At 41.7% G+C, this 22,269-nt stretch overlaps 1 protein-coding gene across 1 annotated transcript in view; it reads right to left on the bottom strand.

The window, feature by feature from the left end:
- The window catches only part of LOC131837177 (uncharacterized), a 43,092-nt gene that overhangs the window by 16,929 nt on the left and 3,894 nt on the right, over window positions 1-22,269 (bottom strand). The window contains exons 2-3 of the mRNA XM_059183413.1: window positions 14,218-14,329; window positions 12,536-12,588 (exon numbers count right to left, since the gene is read on the bottom strand). Coding sequence (XP_059039396.1) covers window positions 12,536-12,588; window positions 14,218-14,329 — 165 coding nt within the window. The remainder of the gene's footprint in view (window positions 1-12,535; window positions 12,589-14,217; window positions 14,330-22,269) is intronic.

Here is a 22,269-nt window from a genome sequence, read left to right as displayed (position 1 = left end):
TTTTTTCTCTATGAAAAATACCATTGGAATTTTGATACAGATTGCAGTGAATCTGTAGATCACTTCGGGTGGTATGGACATTTTAACAATATTCTTATAATCCAGAAACACAGAGTATCTTTCCATTTCTGTCTTTTTAAATTTCTTTCATCGGTGTTTTATAGTTAACAATGTACTAATCTCTCATCTCCTTGGTTAAATTTTTTTCTAAGTATTTTATTATCTTTCGATGCTTCTGTAAGTGGGATTTTTTTAAAAAAGAACTTTTGTAAACGGGATTTTACTTCTTTCTTTTTCCAATAGTTGATTGTTAGTGTATGGAACACAAGTGATTTTTGTATATTGATTATGTCCTGAACTTACTGAATTCATTTATTGGGTCTTACAGTTTTTCCATGCAGTCTAGGATTTTCTATATATGAGATCATGTCATATACAAACAAAGATAAATTTACTTCCTCTTTTCTGATTTTATTTTTATCCTTGCCTAATTGCTCTGGCCCTGACTTCCAGTACTGTGCTGAATGAAAGTGATGAAGATGGACAATTTTTGAAATATTGCTGACCTTAGAGGAAAAGTGTTCAACTTTTTAGTATTGAGTATGATGTTAGTTGAAGGTTTGTCACACGTGGCCTTTATTATGTTGAAATATATTCCATCTGTCCAAATTTGTGGGAAGTTTTTATCATGAGAGGATACTGAATTTTGTTAAAAGCTTTTCTGCAACTATTGAGATGATATGATTTTTATCCTTCTTTTTGTTAAACTGGTATATCACATTTATTGATTTGTGTATGTTGAACTATCAGTGCTTCCCAGAAATAAATCCCACTTAATCATGGTATATAATTCTTTTAATGTACTGTTGAATTTGGTTTGCTAATATTTTGTTGAGAAATTTTGCATCTGTATTCATCAGGAATATTAGCCTGTAATTTTTTTGTTGTTGTAGTGTTCCTGTCTGGCTTTGGTATCAAGGTAATACTGGCCTCATAAAATGAGTTTGGAAGTATTCTTTCCTCCTACATTTTTTGGAAGTGTTTGAGAAGATTCAAATGAAATCTTTTTAACTGCTTGGTAGAATTCACTGGTGAACCCATCTGATTTGCATATGGATATACACGGGGCTTTTGTTTTTTTGTTTTGTTTTGTTTTAAAGATTTTATTTATTTATTTCACAGACAGAGATCACAAGTAGGCACAGTGCCTGGAAGAGAGAGATGGGGAAGCAGGCTCCCTGCTGAGCAGAAAGCCCAATGCGGGGCTAGATCCGAAGATTCGGAGCTCGATCCCAAGATCCTGGGATCATGACCTGAGCTGAAGGCAGAAGCTTTAACCCACTGAGCCACCCAGGTGTCCCCTGGGCTTTTGTTTGTTGGGAGGATTGTGATTACTGACTCAGTCTCCTTCCTAGTAATCAATCTCTTTAGAATTTGTTTCCTCATGATTCAGTCCTGGTAGGTTGTGTAAAGTTTTTTCCGGCGAGATAAACACAACACCAGGCAAAGTGGGTGCAAGGCAAGATTTATTAAAAACGCTCTCCGGCGAAGTTTCAGGGCTCAGGAGAAGGGGAGCCAGGAAAGTTGCGCCGGGAGGAGGTGGGCACCCTCGGGCGAGGTTCCGCCACTCTGGAAAGCAGAGTAGTGGAAGTCGCACCCAAGGCAGGGAGGAGGGGGCTTTTAAGGGGTCTCGGAGGAAGCTCAGGGGTCTTTTGGAAGTTTCCCTTATTTGGATATCCCGCCTGCTCATCGGGATCCCATTGGTCCACAGGAGCCCGGGGCGGGGGTCTCAGATTCCTGCTTGGGCCTTTGTTCTCCTGTCCGAGCTCAGGTCTTGTGGCGGGAACTTTCGCCATCTTTGGTAGCCCCCTTCCTGCCAGCCCAACAGGTTGTATGTTTCTAGAAATATGTTAATTTCTCCTAGGTTATCTAAATGTTGGGGTATAATTGTTCATAGCAATTTCTTATGATCCTTTCTGTGCTATCAGTTGTGATATCTCCTCTTTTATTTCTGACTTTGAGTCTACTCTCTTTTTCTTAGCTAAAGTTTTATCCACTTTATGTTAAAAAACAAACAAACAAACAAACAAACAAACCCCAGTTCTTGGTTTCATTGATCATCTCTATTGTCTTTTTTTGCCTCTATTTCATCTATATCTGTTCTGATTTTGTTATTTCCTATCTTCTACTAACTTTGAACTTAGTTTACTCTTTTCCAGATCCTTGAAGTGTTAAATTAGTTTACTTATTTTGAGGTCTTTTCTTTTTCTTAATGTAGTATTTGTTGCAATAAACTTTCTTAGGAGATGGAGCTCTTGCTCCATCTCTCAAGTTTTGGTATCTGATGTTTCCATTCTTATTGTCTCTCTTTTTTTTTTTCCAAGTTTTCACTCGTTTTACTTAAATATAATTGACGTATAACACTTATAAATATAAGGTATGCAACATAATGATTTGATATATGTATATATTATGAACTGATTACCATGGTTAAGTTTATTTAATATCTATCACCTCACCTCACCTTATAGTTGCAATTTTGTTTCTTGTCATGAGTCAGGATATTTTGATTTCTCTCTCTCTTTTTTTTAAAGATTTTATTTATTTAATTGACACAGAGAGAGAGATCACAAGCAGGCAGAAAGGCAGGCAGAGAGAGAGGGGGAAGCAGGCTCCCCAGTGAGCAGAGAGCCAGATGTGGGCCTTGATCCCCAGACTCTGAGATCATGACCTGAGCCAAAGGCAGAGGCTTACCCCACTGAGCCACCCAGGAGCCCTTGACTTCTCTTTTTTTAGATCCACTGTTCAGGAGCATGTTATTTAGTCTACACATATTTGTCAATTTACCAGTTTTTTTTTTCTTGTATTTTATTTCTGGTTTCATAGCATTGTGATCAGAAAAAAATGCTTGATATGATTTCAACCTTCTTAAATTTATTAAGATTTGTTTTGTGATCTAACATATGCTCTATCAGACAATTTCCATGTAGACCTGAGAAGAATGTGCATTCTACTGCTGTTGGATGGACTGTTCTATAAATGTCTGTTAGGTCCATCTGATCTAACATGTAGTTTAAGTTTCCTGGTGGATTTTCTGTTTGGATGATTTATCCATTGTTTAAAGTGGTGTACTGAAGTCCACCACTATTTTTTTTTTTTTAAGATTTTATTTATTTATTTATTTGACAGAGATCACAAGTAGGCAGAGAGACAGACAGAGAGAGAGGAAGGGAAGCAGGCTCCCTGGTGAGCAGAGAGCCCAATGCAGGGCTCCATCCCAGGACACTGGGATCATAACCTGAGCCCAACGCAGAGGCTTTAACCCACTGAGCCACCCAGGCGCCGCCTGAAGTCCACCACTATTATTATATTGCTGTCTATTTCTCTCTTCAGATCTGTTTGTATTGGCCTTATATCTTTAGGTACTCTATGTTGGGGCTTACATATTTACAATTGTTATCACTGCCTAATGAATTGACCCCTTTACCATTATATAATGCCTTTTGTCTCTTGTTACTGTTTTTGGCTTAAAGTCTATTTTGTCTGATGTAGGTGTAGATACCTCCGTTTTCTTTTGGTTTCCATTTCCATGGAATATTTTTTCCCATCCCTTCACTTTCGGTCTATATGTGTCTTTGAAACTGGAGTCTCTCATAGACAGCATATAGTTGGATCTTTAAAAAAAAAAAAAATACATTCAGCTACTCTGTCTCTTTTGATTACAAAATTTAGTCTATTTACATTTAAAGTAATTATTGATAGGGACTTACTACTGCAATTTTGTTAATTGTTTTGACTTTATTATAGTTCCTTTGTTCCTTTCTTCTCCTCTTTCTCTTTCTGTGAGTTGATGGTTTTTCTATAGTGGTATGCTCTGATTCCTTATCTTTTGTGTATCTACTACAGGTTTTTGTGTGGTTAACATGAGGCTTACATAAAACATCTTAGAGTTATAAGTCTATTTTAAGCTGATAACAACTTAACTTTGAATGCACAGATATATAGACACACACACACATCTTTTGCCTTTGCTCTTTTAATTTACAGCTTTTTACCATGTATCCATTAACAAATTGTAGCTATAGTTATTTTAAATACTTCTGTTTTTTATCCTTTATGTTAGTTATGTGATTTACCCACAATCATTACAATATTAGTCTGTATTTAAGAATATATGTACTTTTACCAGTGAGTTTTATACTTACATGTGTCATGTTACTAAGTAGCAACCATGTATTTCAGCTTAAAGAACTTCCTTTAACATTTCTTGTAAGACCACTCTAGTGGTGATGAACTCCTTCAGATTTTGCTTGTCTGGGAAACTCTTCATCTCTCCATTTCTGAAGGACAACTTTGCCACATAAAGTATTCTTGGTTGGCAGTTGCTTCTGAATATATCATCCTGCTTCCTTGTGGGCTGCAAGGTTTCTCCTGAAAAATCTTTCAGTAGTCTAATGGGGGTTCCCTTGTATGTAACAAATCACTTTTATCTTGCTGTTTCTAAGAGTCTCTCTTTATATTTAACCTTTTAAAAAAAGATTTTATTTATTCATGGGCGGGGAGTGCACACAAGCAGGGGGAGAAGCAGAGAGGGAGGGAGAAGCAGACTCCCTGCTGAGCAGGCATCTAGGCATGGGGCTCCATTCCAGGACCTGAAGATCATGAGCCAAAAGCAGATGCTTAACCGACTGAGCCACCCAGGCACCCCTATATTTAACTTCTGACAGTTTAATTATAATGTTTTTCATTATGGGCCTTTTTATTGTCCTAAAGAGGGAGGATTGCAGTCAGCACCTACATACAAGCTGATTAGGATTAGAAGCTAGATGCTTAGGTACCACATGGGGAAGTATGCAGTTAAACACCTTTCAGGGAGAAACTGGGAAATGATCACTTTTTGCCTGCTATTGTGGAGGCTGAGAAAAATGAAGGCCATCCCACCTCAGGTTTAGCCTTAGCATAGGTACAGCCATCTTAGCTCTGGCAGCCATCTCAGACCCCTGTGCGCAAGGGCAGAACTTTCCCCCACCCTGCTTTAGTAAGCCCCACCCTGCTTTGGTTCCAGGAATCCCCACTCTGCTTTAGTAACAGGAACCCATAAATACCCTCGCCTTAACTAAAGTCGGGGTCCAAGTCCCTACTCCGTTGTGTCAGGTATACTTGGGCCCAAGCTTAAGCTTGTTGAATAAACCCTCATGTGATAGCATCAGTGTTGGCTCCTCGGTGGTCTCTCCGACGGGAAAACTCAGGTACAACACTCTGTGCTGAGCCTCGCGGGATAGCTGTTGGGGGTTGCTTCTCCACCCATTTGAAAACTGTCTTTGTTTGCTATAGTCCTATTGTACTCATGAATGCAAATGTCATTTACTATCAGAGCCAGGTGACTTGGGAGGTCATCCTTTGGGTGGCACCCATAAAAGTTGGGGTGCTACAAATGTATACAAACTCTTCCTGAAGATGCTGGCAACTTAATTTTATTGTTGGAGGGAGCTGGAGGGGAAAGGTGAGCTCCAGGGAGGATCATAGTTATGCCCTAGATGCCTGATGATTAGAAGCTGGATCCTCAGGCAATGGCATACAAAATATGCAGTCACCCCTCTTCCAGTGAAAGGCTTGGAGGTGGGTGTTTTGCCTGCTCCCTCTGCACTGAGCCCTGGGGGGAGAGCCACAGTAAGTGCTCTTGCATGAGCCCATTAACAACAGCTTCTTTGTCTGCTTCAGTCCTGTGGGACTCCGTGAACGGCAAGTCCTTTTGGCTATCAGATCCAGGCAATCTGGAAGCTTGTCTCCTGCGTGGCAGCCTCAAAAGCTCTGGCATCAGGCCTGTGGACAAGCTCCTTCCAGAGAGATGCTGATGACCTGGTTTTACCACTGGAGTGAGCCTGAGGGGAAGGTGGGGAAGTGCCTATCAGCTTGTTCTGGCTCCAGGAAGATGGTCAACACTTAGATACATGCTAATTAGAAGCTGGACCCTCAGGCAGCAGCTTGTAAAGTATATAGTTAAACCCCTCCTGGAGCAAGACTAAAAAACGGCCATTTTTGCCAGCTCCTGCATTGAGGTCTGGAGGCATAGCCACAGTGAGTAGTCATGTACTATCAAGAATCGCTTCTTTATTTGCTATAGTTCTCTGGGACTCAGGAACTCTATCCCTATAGGCTTTCAGAGCTAGGTGTTTTGGGAGCCCATTGCTCAGGACAGGGAGCCTTAAAAGTTAGGACACTAGATGAGTGCAATTCAAACCCTTTCCTTCTCAGGAATAAGACAGGAGAAGTTCCCTTGGATTGTATGGTACTGTACCAGAGGTGTGGTTTATGGGAAGTCTGCCTCAGATTTCCCTACCCAATTAGATCTTAGCATTTTTGATGAGGGAACAGTAGTATGGCTGAGGACAAAGCAGAAACGGACACCCTGCAACCTCCCCTCACCCCCCCCCTCCTCCTGGGAGAGATAATGTGTGACACTTTTCCAGGAATCTCCCAACTATCTTAATGTTAATGCTTTGCTAGAGCAGAAAAACAACCTTAACTTGGCAATGGCAAGGCCTCCCTTATCTTGTAGGTCCTCTTTAGCATATGAAAGTTCTTTTGAAATCTCTTTTTCCCTACCTTTCCCAACCCCATAGTACATAATGAGCCACCTGTCACAACCCAGGCACAGCTGCTCTTTCCGTCCTTCCCGGTGCTTTAATAAACCACCATTTTGCACCAAAGACATCTCAAGAATTCTTTCTTGGTTGTTAGCTCCAGACCTCAGTTATATTCCAAAACTTCATCATTTTCTCTGTTGAATGATATGTAGCAGTCAGTCAGCCACTAGTTTCTGGATTTCTCTCCTGTTATGCCCCCCAAACGGGTCTGTGATTAAAGGAGCGAGACTGATACAAAGCCAAGGTCAAGCAAAGCATCAAGAATCAAACTGACCGGCCAGTGCCTCTTACAGAGAGGGGCAGCCCCGCTGTCCTTTACGGACTAGCTTTTAAGGGCAAGGCCATGCGGTTGGGCCTGCCATGCACGGGTGGCCATGAAATTGTAACACACAGAGAAAGCTGCACAGTGATGCTAGGTGTCCAACTGAATTACAATTTACCCTATAGTAAACATTTGACCCAGCCTATCACCTTGGTTAGGATTGGTGCCCCAAAGGCTCCCAAAGGGCGGGGCCCATACTCCTTGGTATGTAGCTAGGGAGACAGTATGCATCCCCCCACTGATCAGATGTCTCTACCTGGCCTGACCCACCCTTGTATTTGAGCTGGTTTCTGGGACTTGTTTTTAAGTAAGTCCCTTGGGGGAAGGGGAGCAGGGAAAGTTTAAGGGTTAAACAACAAGGTTATTGTTTAACCTCAAAGGAAGCCTCTGGCTAAAATATAAAAATATAAAATGGGTCCTTACATCTCCGAGGGAATTACTCCACGTGTACAGTCGGCACATCTATGGGAGAAGGGACGTTCTGGAGCCTCTTCTGTGTCCATCTTGGTCTGCAGTCACTCCAGACTTACTTAGTATAAATGACTTGGACAAAAACATTATCTCTTTCAGATTCCAAATGCTAATGGCACTCAGTAAGTGACTTTAGGCAAAAAGTCAATTGCAGCTTTGAAGGCAGACATGAGCAGGAAGAATAGTTTATTAAATTTTTAGGGAAGTTTAGTGATGTAAAGACAATTCATCATTTAACAAAAATTAGCAATTTTCACTTTCATTTACTTAAAATTGTGCTTACAATGACATTCATTGAACTGTCACAAGAACATAGGAATCAAAACTATGCTAGACCATGATCTCTCCAATTTATAATTCATCTTTAATAGTACATCAAAAGGATTATTTTTTCAAGAGTTCTGATTATAACCTCCAAACACAGGAGGGTAACATCTCTTAATTTGGCATAGTAACTATTAAACAGCTAGCACCTGAACATCTACCTGTATAGTGAACAAATCACTTAATGATAATTTCCAAATCTATGTACAGCTCTGATTTTTCTCCTGAACCACAGACTCCCAGTGGGCTTGTGAACAGCTTCACATGGTGGTCTCCTAGGTACCTCCAAGTCAACATATCCAACTGAATTAAGCCATAATTGCTCCTCTTTCCTCCTATTCCTGAAACTAGTCCTGTTCTTCACAGTGAATGAATGGTACCCCTTAGACCCACTTGCCAAAACCAGAAAGAAGTCCTTTCTCTTCCTCATCACCCTTCCCTCCTCTCTCGCAGTGACCAATCCTGTTGATTCTCCTTGGTCTAGTGCATCTCCATACTCACAACCACCTAGTAACAGCTCTCATCATGTCTCACTTGGGCCATTAAGCAATGTGGTTATTGATCTCCCTGACATCCAGGTGGCTACCAGAATGATCTTTGGAAAAAACATTTTAACATGCCAGTGTTCAAAATTCTGACAATCAAAATCTAAATTCCTAGCATTTCATACAAGGGTTTTAAAGATCTTTCAACCTCATCTCCCAGAACTCTTTTCATTTACCCATGTATCCCCCACTAATACACATACCTTTTGCTTTAGAGAACCAAACATTCTAGTTCCTCAAATCTTTTTTGTGTGTTTTGTAAGTAGTAATTTTAGCTTAAGGATAATTTTTTCCCCCTGCTGGCTTCTTTCAGTATTTTTTCTTTAATTTTTGCCTTTCTGTGATTTGAAATGATATGTCTAGGTGTAATTCTGGGGGGCATTTATCCTGTTTGGTGTTCTCTGAGCTTTCTGCATCTGTGGTTTGGTGTCTGACATCAATTTAGGAAAATTCTCAGCCATTATTGTTTCAAATATTTCATTTATTCCTTTTTATTCTTTCTGGTATTCCATAATGTGTATGTTACATCTTTGGTAGTTATCCTGAAATTCTTGGATATTCTATTTCTTCTTCTTCTTCTTCTTTAGTCTTTGTTCCCTTTGCTTTCAGTTTTAAAGGTTTCTACTGATATATCTTCAAGCTCAGAAATACTTTCCTTATCTGTGTCCCATCTACTAATAAGCTCATCAAAGGCATTCTTCATTTCTGTTATAGTGTTTTTTGATCTGTAGCATTTCTCACCCCCCCCCCCTTGGGATTCCTATATCTCTGCTTACATTGCTCATCTGTTCTTGCATACTTTGTACTTTATCCATTAGTGCCCTCTACATAATAATTGTAGTTGTTTAAAATTCCCAGTGTGAAAATTCCAATATCCAGAGATGGCAGTGTAAGGGCCTACTTAGCCGGAGCAGCCCCACCTCGGTAGAACAGCCATTTTGTTGTTTATGCAGTGAACTTAGATTGATCCTGCCCCCTAGAGGAACTCACTTAGAAACTGGTCTGGGAAACTGGTAAAATTGGCCGACCAGCCCCTGATAAAAGAGCCCAGATACCAGGACGTGTCAGGCCAGGTGGGGACATCCAATCAGTAAAGCGCACACACTATCTCCCTGACTACCAAAGAATGTGGGCCCCACCTTTTGGGTGCCAATTCTGACCAAGGTGACCGACTAGTTCAAATAGCTACTATGGGGTGAATTGTAATTCAATTGGCCACCTGTGTGTGACCTAGCATGACTGTGCAGCTTTCTCTGTGTGTTACAATCTCATTGGCCACCTGTGTGTGGCCAGGCTCAACCACATGGCCTTTGCTCTATAAATGTTAGTCTGTAAGGCAGAGAGGGGTCGCCTTCTCTGTAAGAGGTGGCCCTGGCGGGTCGGTTTGGTTCTCCATGCTTGGCACGAAATAAAGCTTTGCTTTACCTTCGCTTTGTATCGGTCTCAGGTCTCATCCTTTTGTCCACGTACCCTTCAGGCAGGATGTCTTCAAGTTTGTTTTTTGACTTTTAGTGTGCCTTGTAGTTTCTTCTTGATAGCCAGGAATGATGTATATATATGTATATATATGTATATGATGCATTTTTCCATAAAAGAACTACTACAAATAGACCTTTAGTAATGTGGTAGTAAGGGGTAGGGGAAGGGGAAGTGTGCTATAGAGGTGTGATTAGGTCTCAGTCTTTTAGTGACCTACGCATCCAGACTGTAGACTTCACAAGTGTTTCTTAGTTTTTGTTTCTTCTTTTTTCTTTTTTCTTCTCCTTCCTTAGGTGGGACAGGATGGCTAGAGTGGGCTGGAGTTAGGTATTTCCCTTCTCCCAGGTTGGGTAGGCCCTGATAATACCCCAGAAGGTTAGGCTCTGGTTAAGTAGTTTCCCCTGCGGAAAGTCTTTGTTAAATAACAAAGAACAGAGTGCTCTGGTTTCAAATGGTTCCTTTTCCCCTTTCCCTGCCAAAGCATTAGGCTTTTTGTCCAATATGACTATGAGAACCTGGTGTAGCTACTGGAGATAAAACTCACAAAAGTATGGGGATGTCCTCTACAACTGGGTCCCCCCCAGAGATCTTGGGGGCAATGGTTTGCCTTGTCTCATCACCTCTCCTGTAGATCCAAGAAGTATTGTTGGCTTTTCAGACTGTTCAGTTTTTCAGTTGTTGTTAGGATGGAGTCGTGACTTCCAAACTCCTTACATTCCATTCTAATAATATCCCAGAACTTGGTAAGCAAGTTCATGTTTGCAATATCTAAATGCATCATGGTTTTATCAAGGCAACTTTTTTTTTTTAAGATTTTTATTTATTTATTTAAAAGAGACAGAGATAGAGAGAGAGAGCATGAGCAGGGAGGAGAGGGAGAAGCAGGCTCCCCACTGAGCAGGGAAACTGATGGGGAGCTCGATCCCCTGGGATCCTGACCTGAGCCAAAGGCATATGCTTAATCCACTGAATCATCCAGGCGCACCTTATCAAGATAACTCTATCCTATCTCAGTCTTCCTTATTTCTGTCAGAAGCAGCCCATAATTTTTTGGTCACTAAGGACCATTGCCAAACCTCTACCTACAACATATCTATATTCCAATCACAATAAATACAGTACCTCCTTATCACAGAAACCACCCTTCTTCACTTTTTCCTCTACCCCTCCACTTCTCAGGAGCGGATGACCTGGGTGAAAGAGACAACCCAGGAAAAGGAGGCCAGGAGCCAAGGACTCTCTCTGGAGCCTTGACTTAGTCTCCACCTTTTTACTATCCATGTTCTCCCTTAGCTCACCATGGGTCAGGATATGCACACTTCAAGGACTACTCACTGAACTCTAGAGGGATAGCCCAACTTTCACCTGGAAAGGGGGAATTAATACTGTATGTCTACCAATTCTTCTAGCCAGCACAGGGCAGCACTGATGGAAGGACAACACAGCCAAAAAAAAGGTGACCAGGATGTCTGCTACATTATCAACAAGGCCTAGGGCATCCCGTAGCTCCACTGCTGGTAGCTTCAAGAGGGTGCAACTCCCCAGCCCCAGAGGGCCCACCCCATCCCCCAGGACACATCCCTTCAGTGTGCATGCCTCTCCAGCACCCAGCTCTGCTCTCAGAGCTTCGCAATGTTTACCTCATTTCTTCTGGCACCTGCTCTTATTCTGGCTGGCATTGTTCTCATCTGTTTTCACATGAGTTTGTCTCATCCGTTTAAATTTTAAAATGCTATAGAAGGGAAATGGTACAATTCCTTTTTATGTTCTCAGTGTCTGAAGCCATATACTTAATGAATGACCTTATGGAGTACATATTAATTGCTTGAAAAGTACTTATTAAATTAATTGCAAATAGATGATTAAAGCCCTGTGCTGATGACAGAATCAAAAGAAACCATGCTTTTTGTAACACTGTATGTCAACTATACTTCAATTTAAAAAATAATGTTTGTGAAAATGTTATAAAATGATGAAGACTCAACTATGTAAACCGTATCTAGTATTGAGCTAAAATAATGTTATTTATCACTTAATGATAGAGATATTAATATGAATAAGGCAAACTTCTCCTGTTAGGAGTCTAGCAGAAGAAACTAAGCTGATAGTACATAATTTCAGCAAAATGTAGAGTGCTATGGTAGAAGTGTGTGGAAGTACCATAAGAACATTTCAGAAATAGTTAATCTACCCACAAGGCCTTGGGAGAGAAAGACCTCAATACTAACTCTGTGTCAGTTTGACAAGCTATTGTCCCTAGCATTGAGCTGATCAGTCAGTTGCATGTATTGAGCACCTACTCCATACAGACAAATGTATCAAACAAGTATTATGAGAGAGAGTCTTTTGTGTTAGCCCTGAGCAAGGCAAGCTATTATCTCCTTAAAAACACTGGAAAACAAGGGTCACAGGGAGAAACCAGAATATAGAGCTAACATCCTGCAGAGCCCCTGAAGAAGATTTGGACCAGGACATTTCCATACATTCCTGTGTAAGAAGTTGGATCATTGTCTAAGGATATCCAAATTAAGTACACCCAGATAAGTACTTACTCACCCAGAAGTGAGTAAGCAATATGCAGAGTTTTCTTTGAGCTTCTAAGTTTTCTTTTATCAGTGATTGGCTGCCCATACTGTCCTCAGGTATTTGACTTATTGGAAAAAGAAAACATACTTTTCTCAACGGGCTTTCTGCCACACCTTGTGGTCCCCAAAGAAAAGAAGATCAAAAGGCCTTAGGGTGCTTACCAACCCCATAAGCATGCTTCCTGCCACAGCCTGGGTGTCCATGGCAGTGGTACCTGTAATGATTTACAAAAAACCAGGTTACCTAAAGGGATATAAAGACCTAAAGCAGTAACATTAGCAGGAGTCTTGGGAGAATATCCCACAAAACCTCTCCTCCATTTTACTAGTAAGGAAATTGAGACCTAGAAAAGTAGAGTGACAAGCCTAAGGCCACAAAGCAAGTTACAAACATATCCTGGACCAGAAACCAGGACTCCTGGCTTCTAGAACAAGTACATTAAACCTCATTATGAAATAGTAGTTCAGCCTATTTTTTGTATCTTTTCTGCCCCTCAGTCTACATAGGGCCTGGACCTGACCTTCTGAAATCAGGCATGCTTGAAAGGGTTTGCCTTTTCACATTGGTTTTACCCCTCTACATCCTACACATATCCATTTTTCCAAAATAAGTGTCATCTTCATGCCTCTTGACAGATTACAAGATGAAGACCTACCTCCTGACTGGTATAGGAGAATGACTCACGTTCTGAACCACCCACTACAAGGCCCAGGTAGCAGAGAATGGACATGACACATCCAAAGAAAGGGATGATTGGTAAGGTCTGTAGTGAGAATGACAGGGCAACTGGTAAGATGAACGTGCCCATGTGTGCTATGAATGAACTACATTTCAGGCCTCTGAATTAGGCTCTCAGCATCCCAAGAGCAGCTGATACAGTATACATACTCAGTGGATATTTAAACACAAGCTAGTTCAGGAATACATTTAAATATATTAAAAATCTATCATCTCGTCACTACTAGCACAAGGAGATGTTTCTGAGACTTCCTCCTCAACCCCTATGTCATTCCAATTTCCAAAGATAATAATCAAAGAGCAAGAGACTGATGCTGTTTACTAATGGGATCAAATTCTCTTCTTAGAATCAAATTGATGTATATACTGGCTCATCTCTTGGACACACATTTTCCTTCTTCTTTTTTTAAAGATTTATTTATTTATTTGAGAGAGAGAGAGCATGCAAGCAGGGGGAGGGGCAGAGGGAAAGAATCCCAAGCAGACTCCTGGCTGAGCACAGAGCCCAACATAGGGATTGATCTCAGGACCCTGAGATCATGACCTGAGCTGAAATCAAGTCAGTGCTTAACCAACTGAGCCACCCTGGGTGCCCCTGGATACACATTTTCATCCTCTACTTTATACCTCCCCCCACGCGAACTCTCACTGCCCCCATAGCAACAGATACGATTTAAAAAGAAATGACATTCTTGGCTGGCATATCAAAATCAGAGAAAGCCACAGTGTAATTCAGGAAATTTTGAAAGTAAAAAAAGAGAGAGTGAACAAGAGTGAAGCCAGGAAGGACACAAGGGAAGACAGGATCATCTCATGTAGGATTAGAACCTGCTGCTACTACTGAGGTGGGCCTCCCTATGACCACATGGAGGCAGCCTTCATCCCTATGAGCTGCTCATAAATGACAGAGGACTCAGTTGTTTAGTTCCCCTATATACATGCTCAGTTGTACTCTGGTATACTCTTCCCTCTCCCACCAGATCTCCTACTACCATCATTAACAAAACACAGCACAACCTCCTCATGTTTATCCCAAATTTCTTTTCTCTGGGGTCTAGAAGAGCTATTCTCAAAAAGCAGAGCCCTCACATTCAGTTTCCCATACCTGGATCTGGTCTCCAGCCACTGAAATACATGAAATCGAGGATCAATTCTGATGACAAAGATCCCAAAGACAAACTGAAGACCCAGGCCCAAAACGCTGCCCTCCAGGATACCTAGGACCAATCAGAACATTACTGCAATGTGAGTTCTGAATCCTAGATGTCCGTTACCTGGTTGGATTTTTAAACATGAGTACATGTACTCTGGGTGGAATTGACCTAGGATGTTAACAGTAAATCAGGTGAGATGGAGTGGGGACGAGGGGGAAACAGAGAAATCATATATAAAGAGCCACATATGTCTATATGGTTTTTCAAAACTGTCTACAGGTTAGATGGCATACATATACACATACAAATAAAAGTGTCATAAATCAATACTTTACTATTACTGTGTGCAATGTGGATTCTATTTTCTTTCCTTCTTTGTTTATTTTTTGTTTGTTCTTTCTGGATCCACAAATTGATATCAAAGTTCACCAATGGATCACAACCTACAGTTTGAAAATAAGTGGTCTAGGGCCTCTGAGAACCTTAACATTTCTCTAAGGAGGAAAACTGTCAGAGAAGCAAATTGCAGAGATTGTCAGATCTTAGTTCTATGCCTTTGTTATCAATAGTGGGCCTATGTACTTTTTAACTAATAACACATGGCCCTGGGCTATATTGTAATACCCATCCTGCATGCCCAAAACTCACTGCACTGCCGTGTTTGAAGCAGGCAGAGGATGAGGATGAACACACGGATTCCTGTGAAGAGGGTCAAATGCTCTGTAGACTCTGGCTACCACCTCTTCCCCACAGCTCTCACAGAATGAAGTTTAAAAGAGTACAAGCTGAGGACACAAGTCACATGACTTCCTTTTCTTTTTCCTCAAGTTTCCGTACCGGTTAAGATGTGATACAAAGGTTTATTCCTGGGGTGCCTGAGCGGCTCAGTTGGTTAAGCATATGCCTTCTGCTTGGGTCGTGATCTTGAGGTCTGGGGATCAAGTCTCACATCGGGCTTCCTGCTCAGTGGGGAGCTTGCTTCTCCCTCCCTCTCTGTTCTTCCTACTGCTTGTACTCTCTCTCTCTCTGTTTAATAAATAAAATTTTTTAAAAAATGTTAAAAGAGGTTTATTTTTAAGACTGTTCTAATTAAAGTATTTTTAAAAATATTTTATTTATTTATTTGACACAGAGAGCTGAGCAGGGAGCCCAAGGCAGGGCTCAATCCCAGGACCCTGAGATCATGACGTGAGCCAAAGGCAGACGCTTAATCGCTTAATCAACTAAGCCACCTAGGCACCTCTAACCAAAGTATTTTTAAAAAGGAGGAAAATGTTCCCCTATGGATCTCTGCCCAATATCCAACCACTCCAAGGGCAAAAGTAAAGGCTAAGCCACAGATCAACTACTTACGGTCTTATGGTCTGTTGATGTATCAGACATGTTTGATCAATACACAAACTGCTTTCCTCACATCTAAGTATTAGACAAGGAAAGAAAATTAAAAGAGAGGTCTCAAAAGAAAAGAAAACAAAAAGAGCATGTTCTCCATTGGGATGTGTCAGGAACAACAACAATGACAAAAAGCTTCATAGGTCAGAGTTGAATTTCAGAGCTGTTCTCACTGTGAACTCATCTCACTTGAAGTGAATAAAATCTGATTTTCAGAATGTATCCTGTTAACAAATGAAGTATGAAAATTAAGGTTGTACTCTGGTTGTTTCTCCAAATTATCATTCTTTTTTTTTCTTTCTTTCTTTCTTTCTTTCTTTTTCTTTCTTTATTTCTTTCTTTAGTGTGTGTGTGAACATTTTCTGTGCAACCACTGGAGAACAGGCAGAAAAGAGGAACTCAGAGAGAGTCTGGAAGTTACTCTCTCACCCCAAGCCTACAAGCAAAGGACACGAGCCTGCCATAGTTAGTTAGATGAACTATGACTGATATAGAATCCAGTTCAGTATACACTGGACAGTCAATTCTCCCCTTAAACTCTAAGGAATAATAAAAGACAGCAATGGATGTAAGAAGTCTGGAGGACTAGAGGGAAAAAAGCCTAGTGAGTATCAGGGACGTAAGGGAGACACATACGACCACCAAGCCAATTCACTAGCTTAATGCAGCCGCAAGCCTCTTTGTTTTGATTATTTCATTTAACAGGAGTATGGTTTTTCTCATTTTTGACATAAGCCTGACAATAAACAGCCTGAAACTCTTCTCTGAAACTTAACCCCTCCTGCCCCCTAGCAGTGAGACACGAGGCTATAAGAACCTGATGATCTGAGCACAGAAAGTTGCTGCAGTTCACTCCCTGAGCCTTGGGTTTGCAGGCGCAGGGGAGTGGTTTAAGACACAGTCCAGGAGCTGTCAACGGAGAAAAAGGGAAGTTGCGAAGCCTCACTCATCATTTCATCCAGAGCTTCAGGCAGGAGTTTTTAAAGGACTTCAGACATCTTGTTAGTTTTTTACCAAAGAACCTTTTTCAGAAAGTGGTGAACCAGGATCAAGAGCACCAAACAGGTGAAGACAGACAAGGCCAGTGCCCTCTGGGAATCCACGATGCAGGTGCTAGGAAGTAAGCAGCTTAAGCTAAAAAGAGAAGGTACAGAGTGAGGATCAGCAAGCAGGGCTCCATGGGGGCAGATGAAGCTCCGGTCATGAATGTCTGAGACTTAAAGCAAGAACAACCCTCTGGCGACCTTGCTACCCATCCCAAAGTGTCAGACTAAGCTGAAGTCCTCAAGAACGGAGAGATGGCCATTTTCTTCTTGAGGATTCCCAGGGAGAGTCCAGCTTAGTCTGAATACTACATTTTTTTCACTTATCTCTAATGAAATCTCACTCCCTTCTATTTTATCTGAGGCTACTAATAAGAAGTACAGTCATATGGTTCTCACCTCATGGCTCCCTGACTAACCTCAGAATAAGACGTTTGTTTTCACCAACTCAGCTCCCTCTAATACTGGCATCAATATCCCATACATTACTGACAGCATATTTTAAATGGATATTTTCTCTCTTTTGAAAATATTTTAGGGGTGCCTGGGTGGCTCAGTGGGTTAAAGCCTCTGCTTTTGGCTCAGGTCATGATCCCAGGGTCCTGGGATTAAGCCCCACATTGGGCTCTCTACTCAGCAGGGAGCCTGCTTCCCTTCCTCTCTCTCTGCCTGCCTCTCTGCCTACTTGTGATCTCTGTCTGTCAAATAAATAAATAAAATCTTTTAAAAAAAAGTATTTTATATCATTGATCTTACTAATAAAGCTAGAAATAAGTACTATATGCTAGACTTCTCTTGTAAAGGCTACAAGAACCAGGCCCTGCATTGAATCAAGAGCCAAACCCAGATTCTCTCAAATATTTAAGTCTATCAAATAGTACAGTTTTGAAAAATAGTTTATTCTCAAGATTTTACCTATTCCTGGAAGTGCAACTCAATAAATTATGATTCACTTTCAAGTAACTAAGATCTATACATCAAATAGCCCTTTAGATCAGTTAGTGAAGAGAGTTGCTTTCCATCTAGTAATTGTCTTGACACAAGGTCACATTCCTAAAATTGTGTCTCTTGCTTCCGTGCATTCTCAACACCTCACCCAAACAGGCTCATCAGGATCTTCTTGAACAAGCCAGCATGTGTTTTGCAGAAACTTCTCGCTCTGGTGAAAGGCTGTAGGTTCCCCCTGACAAGCACCCAAAAACTAAGTTACAAAAATTACTACATCTCATGTGTATCAATTCCCAGAGCTTAACCTGGCCTGAGGAAAAACTTTCTGCTAATCAATGAGGAAAATTATTCAGCCAGGGGACACTAAACAATATTGTGGCAATGGTAAAAAAGGCCAGATCAAACCTTGCCAAGGAGGAGCAAGTCAGAATAGGCCTACCCAACCTGGACTAGTAATCAGTAATCTCAGTAATCTCCTACCATGGAAGGGGACGCTAGTGACATCAGAAGAGTCTCTTGAGACTCACTTTTTCTCCCTTGTTCCATAGGGACAAGGGATTATTTAGCTTCCAGATTCAGAAAAGGGCCTATTCTCAGAGACAGCTTTAACCATTCTTCCATAAAAATCACACGAACCAGGGCACCTGGGTGGCTCAGTGGGTTCAAGCCTCTGCCTTCGGCTCAGGTCATGATCCCAGGTCCTGGAATCAAGCCCCGCATCAGGCACCCTGCTCAGCCAGGAGCCTGCTTCCTCCTCTCTCTCTGCCTGACTCTCTACCTACTTGTGATCTCTGTCTTTCAAATAAATAAATAAAATCTTAAAAAAAAAAAATCACACAAACCTCTATCCCTGCATCGTCAAACAGATGTGCACTGACAGACTGGAAAGAAAACACCACCACCCTCAACACTCCGTGGTGGGCAGGACCTGAGCCAAGATGCCCAGCAAGTAGAGCTATTGCAGTTTGATTGAACATATTAACTGTCTTTCTATGTGCTGGGCTCTTCTTCCGAACTTTACAAAGAGTAACTCACTGACTCCTCCTTAGAATTCTTGAGGTGGTTACTGTTACTTTTTCCATTTTACAGAGGTGGGAACTGGAAAACAGAAAAGTTAAGTAACTCTCCCAAGGTCATGGAAGCTATTAAGGAGTATAGACAGAAAGCAAACTCAGGCAGCCTAGCTTCAGAATCTGAGCTCCCTTTTACCTATGCTGTACCTTACCTGGGCCAGGCTCACCCATCTCTCCTCTTCCTAAGTATCTCAGCACAATGAAGTCATATGAGCAAAGTTCTCCAATTTCCAAACTCTAGGAAGGTCCAAAGAAGTCAAAGCCAGCAAGAATGTCCCCACTGGCCATCATGCTGAGGCAGGCCACGGCTGGGACCAGTCACTTAAGTTCAGATGCCCAAGGGTCTTGGTTCACAGATTTCCATGACTCTTTCTTCACTGCTATCACTCCCATCTGAGATGCTCCCACCTCCTTATACATAGCCTTCCTTTTCACCCTTCCCTCCTCCTCATTTCCCCTTTGCAAGGAGCCCAAGCCTGTGTTAGCTGAGTAGAGTATATATTACCAGACACAGGTAATCTGAGAAAAGAGGAAATAATCTTTATCACCATCTAACTGAATCAATTCAAAAGGCTACTTTAGGGTCACCAGAACTCTGTTGTCTTTCCATGCTTAAAAGAGAACACAGTGAGTAAAAAGTTTTGCTTGGAGGTGTCAGTGTGCCTGAGGGACATCATTATCTCTGGAACATCATTTGCAAAGTGTATTAAGGAACTAATTTAGTTTTAATCCTAGACTTCCTGTGTGTGTCAGATACCTTCAGTTTGCCCCTCTAGATCCACTCTCCACCTCCTGGCTCTGGATCCTAGGAGCCCAAACCTGTGGATTACAGTCTCCCATGCCCTCAAGCTCATCTAGTTGGGTTCTCCCAGGGGGAACCACAAAGAGATCAGAGTGTCCAAGAAGACTGAGGTCAGTGTACTGAGGTCTTTATCTGACTTTCCTCCTGGGTTCTCTCACATCTTGTCCCTTCAAGCCTACGAGTAGTAGTAGTTCTCTGCTTACTGCGGCAGGTTCTTGCACAATCCTTTCTTGTGGTTCTGCTCCTTCTTGCACACATCTTTGTAATGGTCTCTTTGTAAATAAACCCTCCTATAATCTGAGTTTAAGTATTCCATCTCTTTCCTGTTGGGTCCCAAACTGATACACTAGGTAAAGCTGATTTAAGATTATACCCAGTCACATGTTAGTTCAGTAAAGCCACTGCAAAATTAGAGGGAATGCACTTGTCAAAAAATAAATAAAAATCACATGCCTAGGGACGCCTGGGTGGCTCAGTTGGTTAAGCAGCTGCCTTCGGCTCAGGTCATGATCCCAGGGTCCTGGGATGGAGTCCCACATCGGGCTCCTTGCTTGGCAGGGAGCCTGCTTCTCCCTCTGCCTCTGCCTGCCTCTCTGTCTGCCTGTGCTCGCTCGCGCTCTCTCCCTCTGTCTCTGAAAAATAAATAAAATCTTTAAAAAAAAAAAAATCACATGCCTAGAAAAGATTTCTGTCATCATTTCATAATCACATTTGACTGTTTCCTGGGAACTAAGGTTCAGTGGGTACCACCAGAAATCAGTTAAGAACAACACTTTAGGGGTGCCTGGGTAGCTCAGTGGGTTAAAACCTCTGCCTTTGGCTCAGTCATGATCCCAGGGTCCGGGATGGAGCCCCACATTGGGCTCTCTCCTCAGCGGGGAGCCTGCTTCCTCTTCTCTCTCTTCCTGCCTCTCGGCCTACTTGTGATCTCTGTCAAATAAATAAATAAAGTCTTAAAAAAAAAAAAAACAATCACTTTAGCAGAATGTATTAACAACCTGATCCTGGAATATTAAGTTGAAACTGGACCTCTCTTGTGAGGGGGGAAAAAGCCATAAGGGGCATTGCAAAGGAAGAGAGAAAATTCTCACACTCTTAAACCAATTGAGAAGCAGGGCACAGGGATGTGGTAGTTCATGGTCTTGGTATCCTGCTTAGCCTGGGATATTGTTTGTTTGTTTGTTTGTTTGTTTTTAGCTGGGGTATTGTTAATACTACCTAGCTCTTTACATAATGGTACAATTTGAAGGATTAGTAACTGTGTTCTATCTGAAAGCTGAATTGAGAGGAAATCTATCTGATAAATGGTGAAACGTAATACCTTGGCTGTAGCTTGCTATGAAGTATGTACCCACTGATAAATTCTCCAGGTATGTGTATGGGAGGCTTTTCCAATATGGACTAACAATAGCGCTCTCTCATGCTTACTGCCTGTAGCCTCAACTGACAGAGCACGAAAGAGTAGGGTAAAGGTGGTAGGTAGTGCTAGCTGAACACAGCATTACACAGCATTACAGCATTACAGGTCAGGCTTAGCAGAAAAGGTGTTTGCGCATTTTCTCAATGACCTTATCCATAGGGTGTGGAAACTCCCAAATAAGGGAGGCAGAGCTATGGAAACTCGAGGGCCTGGAGTACCAGCATTTAATAGTTAGAATGGAAAGCTTAGGATGACTTTCAGTGCTATTGGCATTGTGGCCCAGGCTGATTCTTTGCTGCTCTAGTTTAAAAAAAGAACGACTGAAGCTGAAAAGCAAAAAGGTTATCAATAAGCCAAAGTGGAAAGCCAAATAGAAGGTAGAAAACCATGGAAAGCAAGAGAAAAGTCTATTGATGGAGGCCAGCAAACTTATGAATGGTGGCACAGACTCCATGAACCTGGCGATGACCAGCTCTGAGAGCCATGAGCACAGGTAGAGTGAGAAGGGAAGCTAAACCAGAATGGGCCCAGTGCTTAACTGCTGAGTTGTGATGGATGTGTTACCTTAGAAAAGAATGCTTTCTCCACAGAGTATCCAAATCTCTGTTTCCTCTACCCATTTCAGACAACTGAAAACATCTGATGTGCTTCCAGTAAGGGCGGATATCCAATGCCAAAGGTCAATGAAAACAGTAAGGTGTGATATCAAATGGCCCTTCAACCCACCCTCAACTTCTTCCTTCCCAAACTCTTATCTCTAAGAGTTAGAGATAACACTGATCTCACAGGCAGTAAAGTCTTCCCAGATAAGGTGCTTTCTCTCAGTGGGAAGAATCATGACTCTATCTCCAGTGGCCTTTTCAAGCCAAGTCCTAGGTTCTGTTGTTAGCAAAAATTTTTCCTGGTTTCTAATATACAGTTAATGCTGATCATGGACTTCCTATGCTGATATAATTTGTTCCTATTTATACATTCTTTTAATAATTTCAGTACGAATTTGAGGACACAAAAAATGTAGCTTCTTCAGCTGCAGATAGGATACTCAGACCCTAATGAGAGGAACAAGGGAGCTCTTACCAAGGATGAGCTGCCTAAAATTCTTCACTAGGGATTTGCATTCACATGTAACATAGTCAAGTCTGAGATGTTCTTCCAGACCAACCCCCGGGGAACTTGTACAGCTCATACCCACCCACCTATCCTGCTATGCCCACCTGACCCTGCCAGGCTTCCCACCATCCTCCCAGGAAGTTGGAATAGTTACTCTGATAGGACAGCTAGAAGAGAGAGCAGACTTAGTAGAAGCAATTGGTGAGCTAGGAGGA

The sequence above is a fragment of the Mustela lutreola genome, chromosome 7, assembly GCF_030435805.1.
Source record: "Mustela lutreola isolate mMusLut2 chromosome 7, mMusLut2.pri, whole genome shotgun sequence".
In the NCBI taxonomy this organism is placed as follows: Eukaryota; Metazoa; Chordata; class Mammalia; order Carnivora; family Mustelidae; genus Mustela; species Mustela lutreola.
This window is presented reverse-complemented; position numbering and strand designations above follow the sequence as displayed.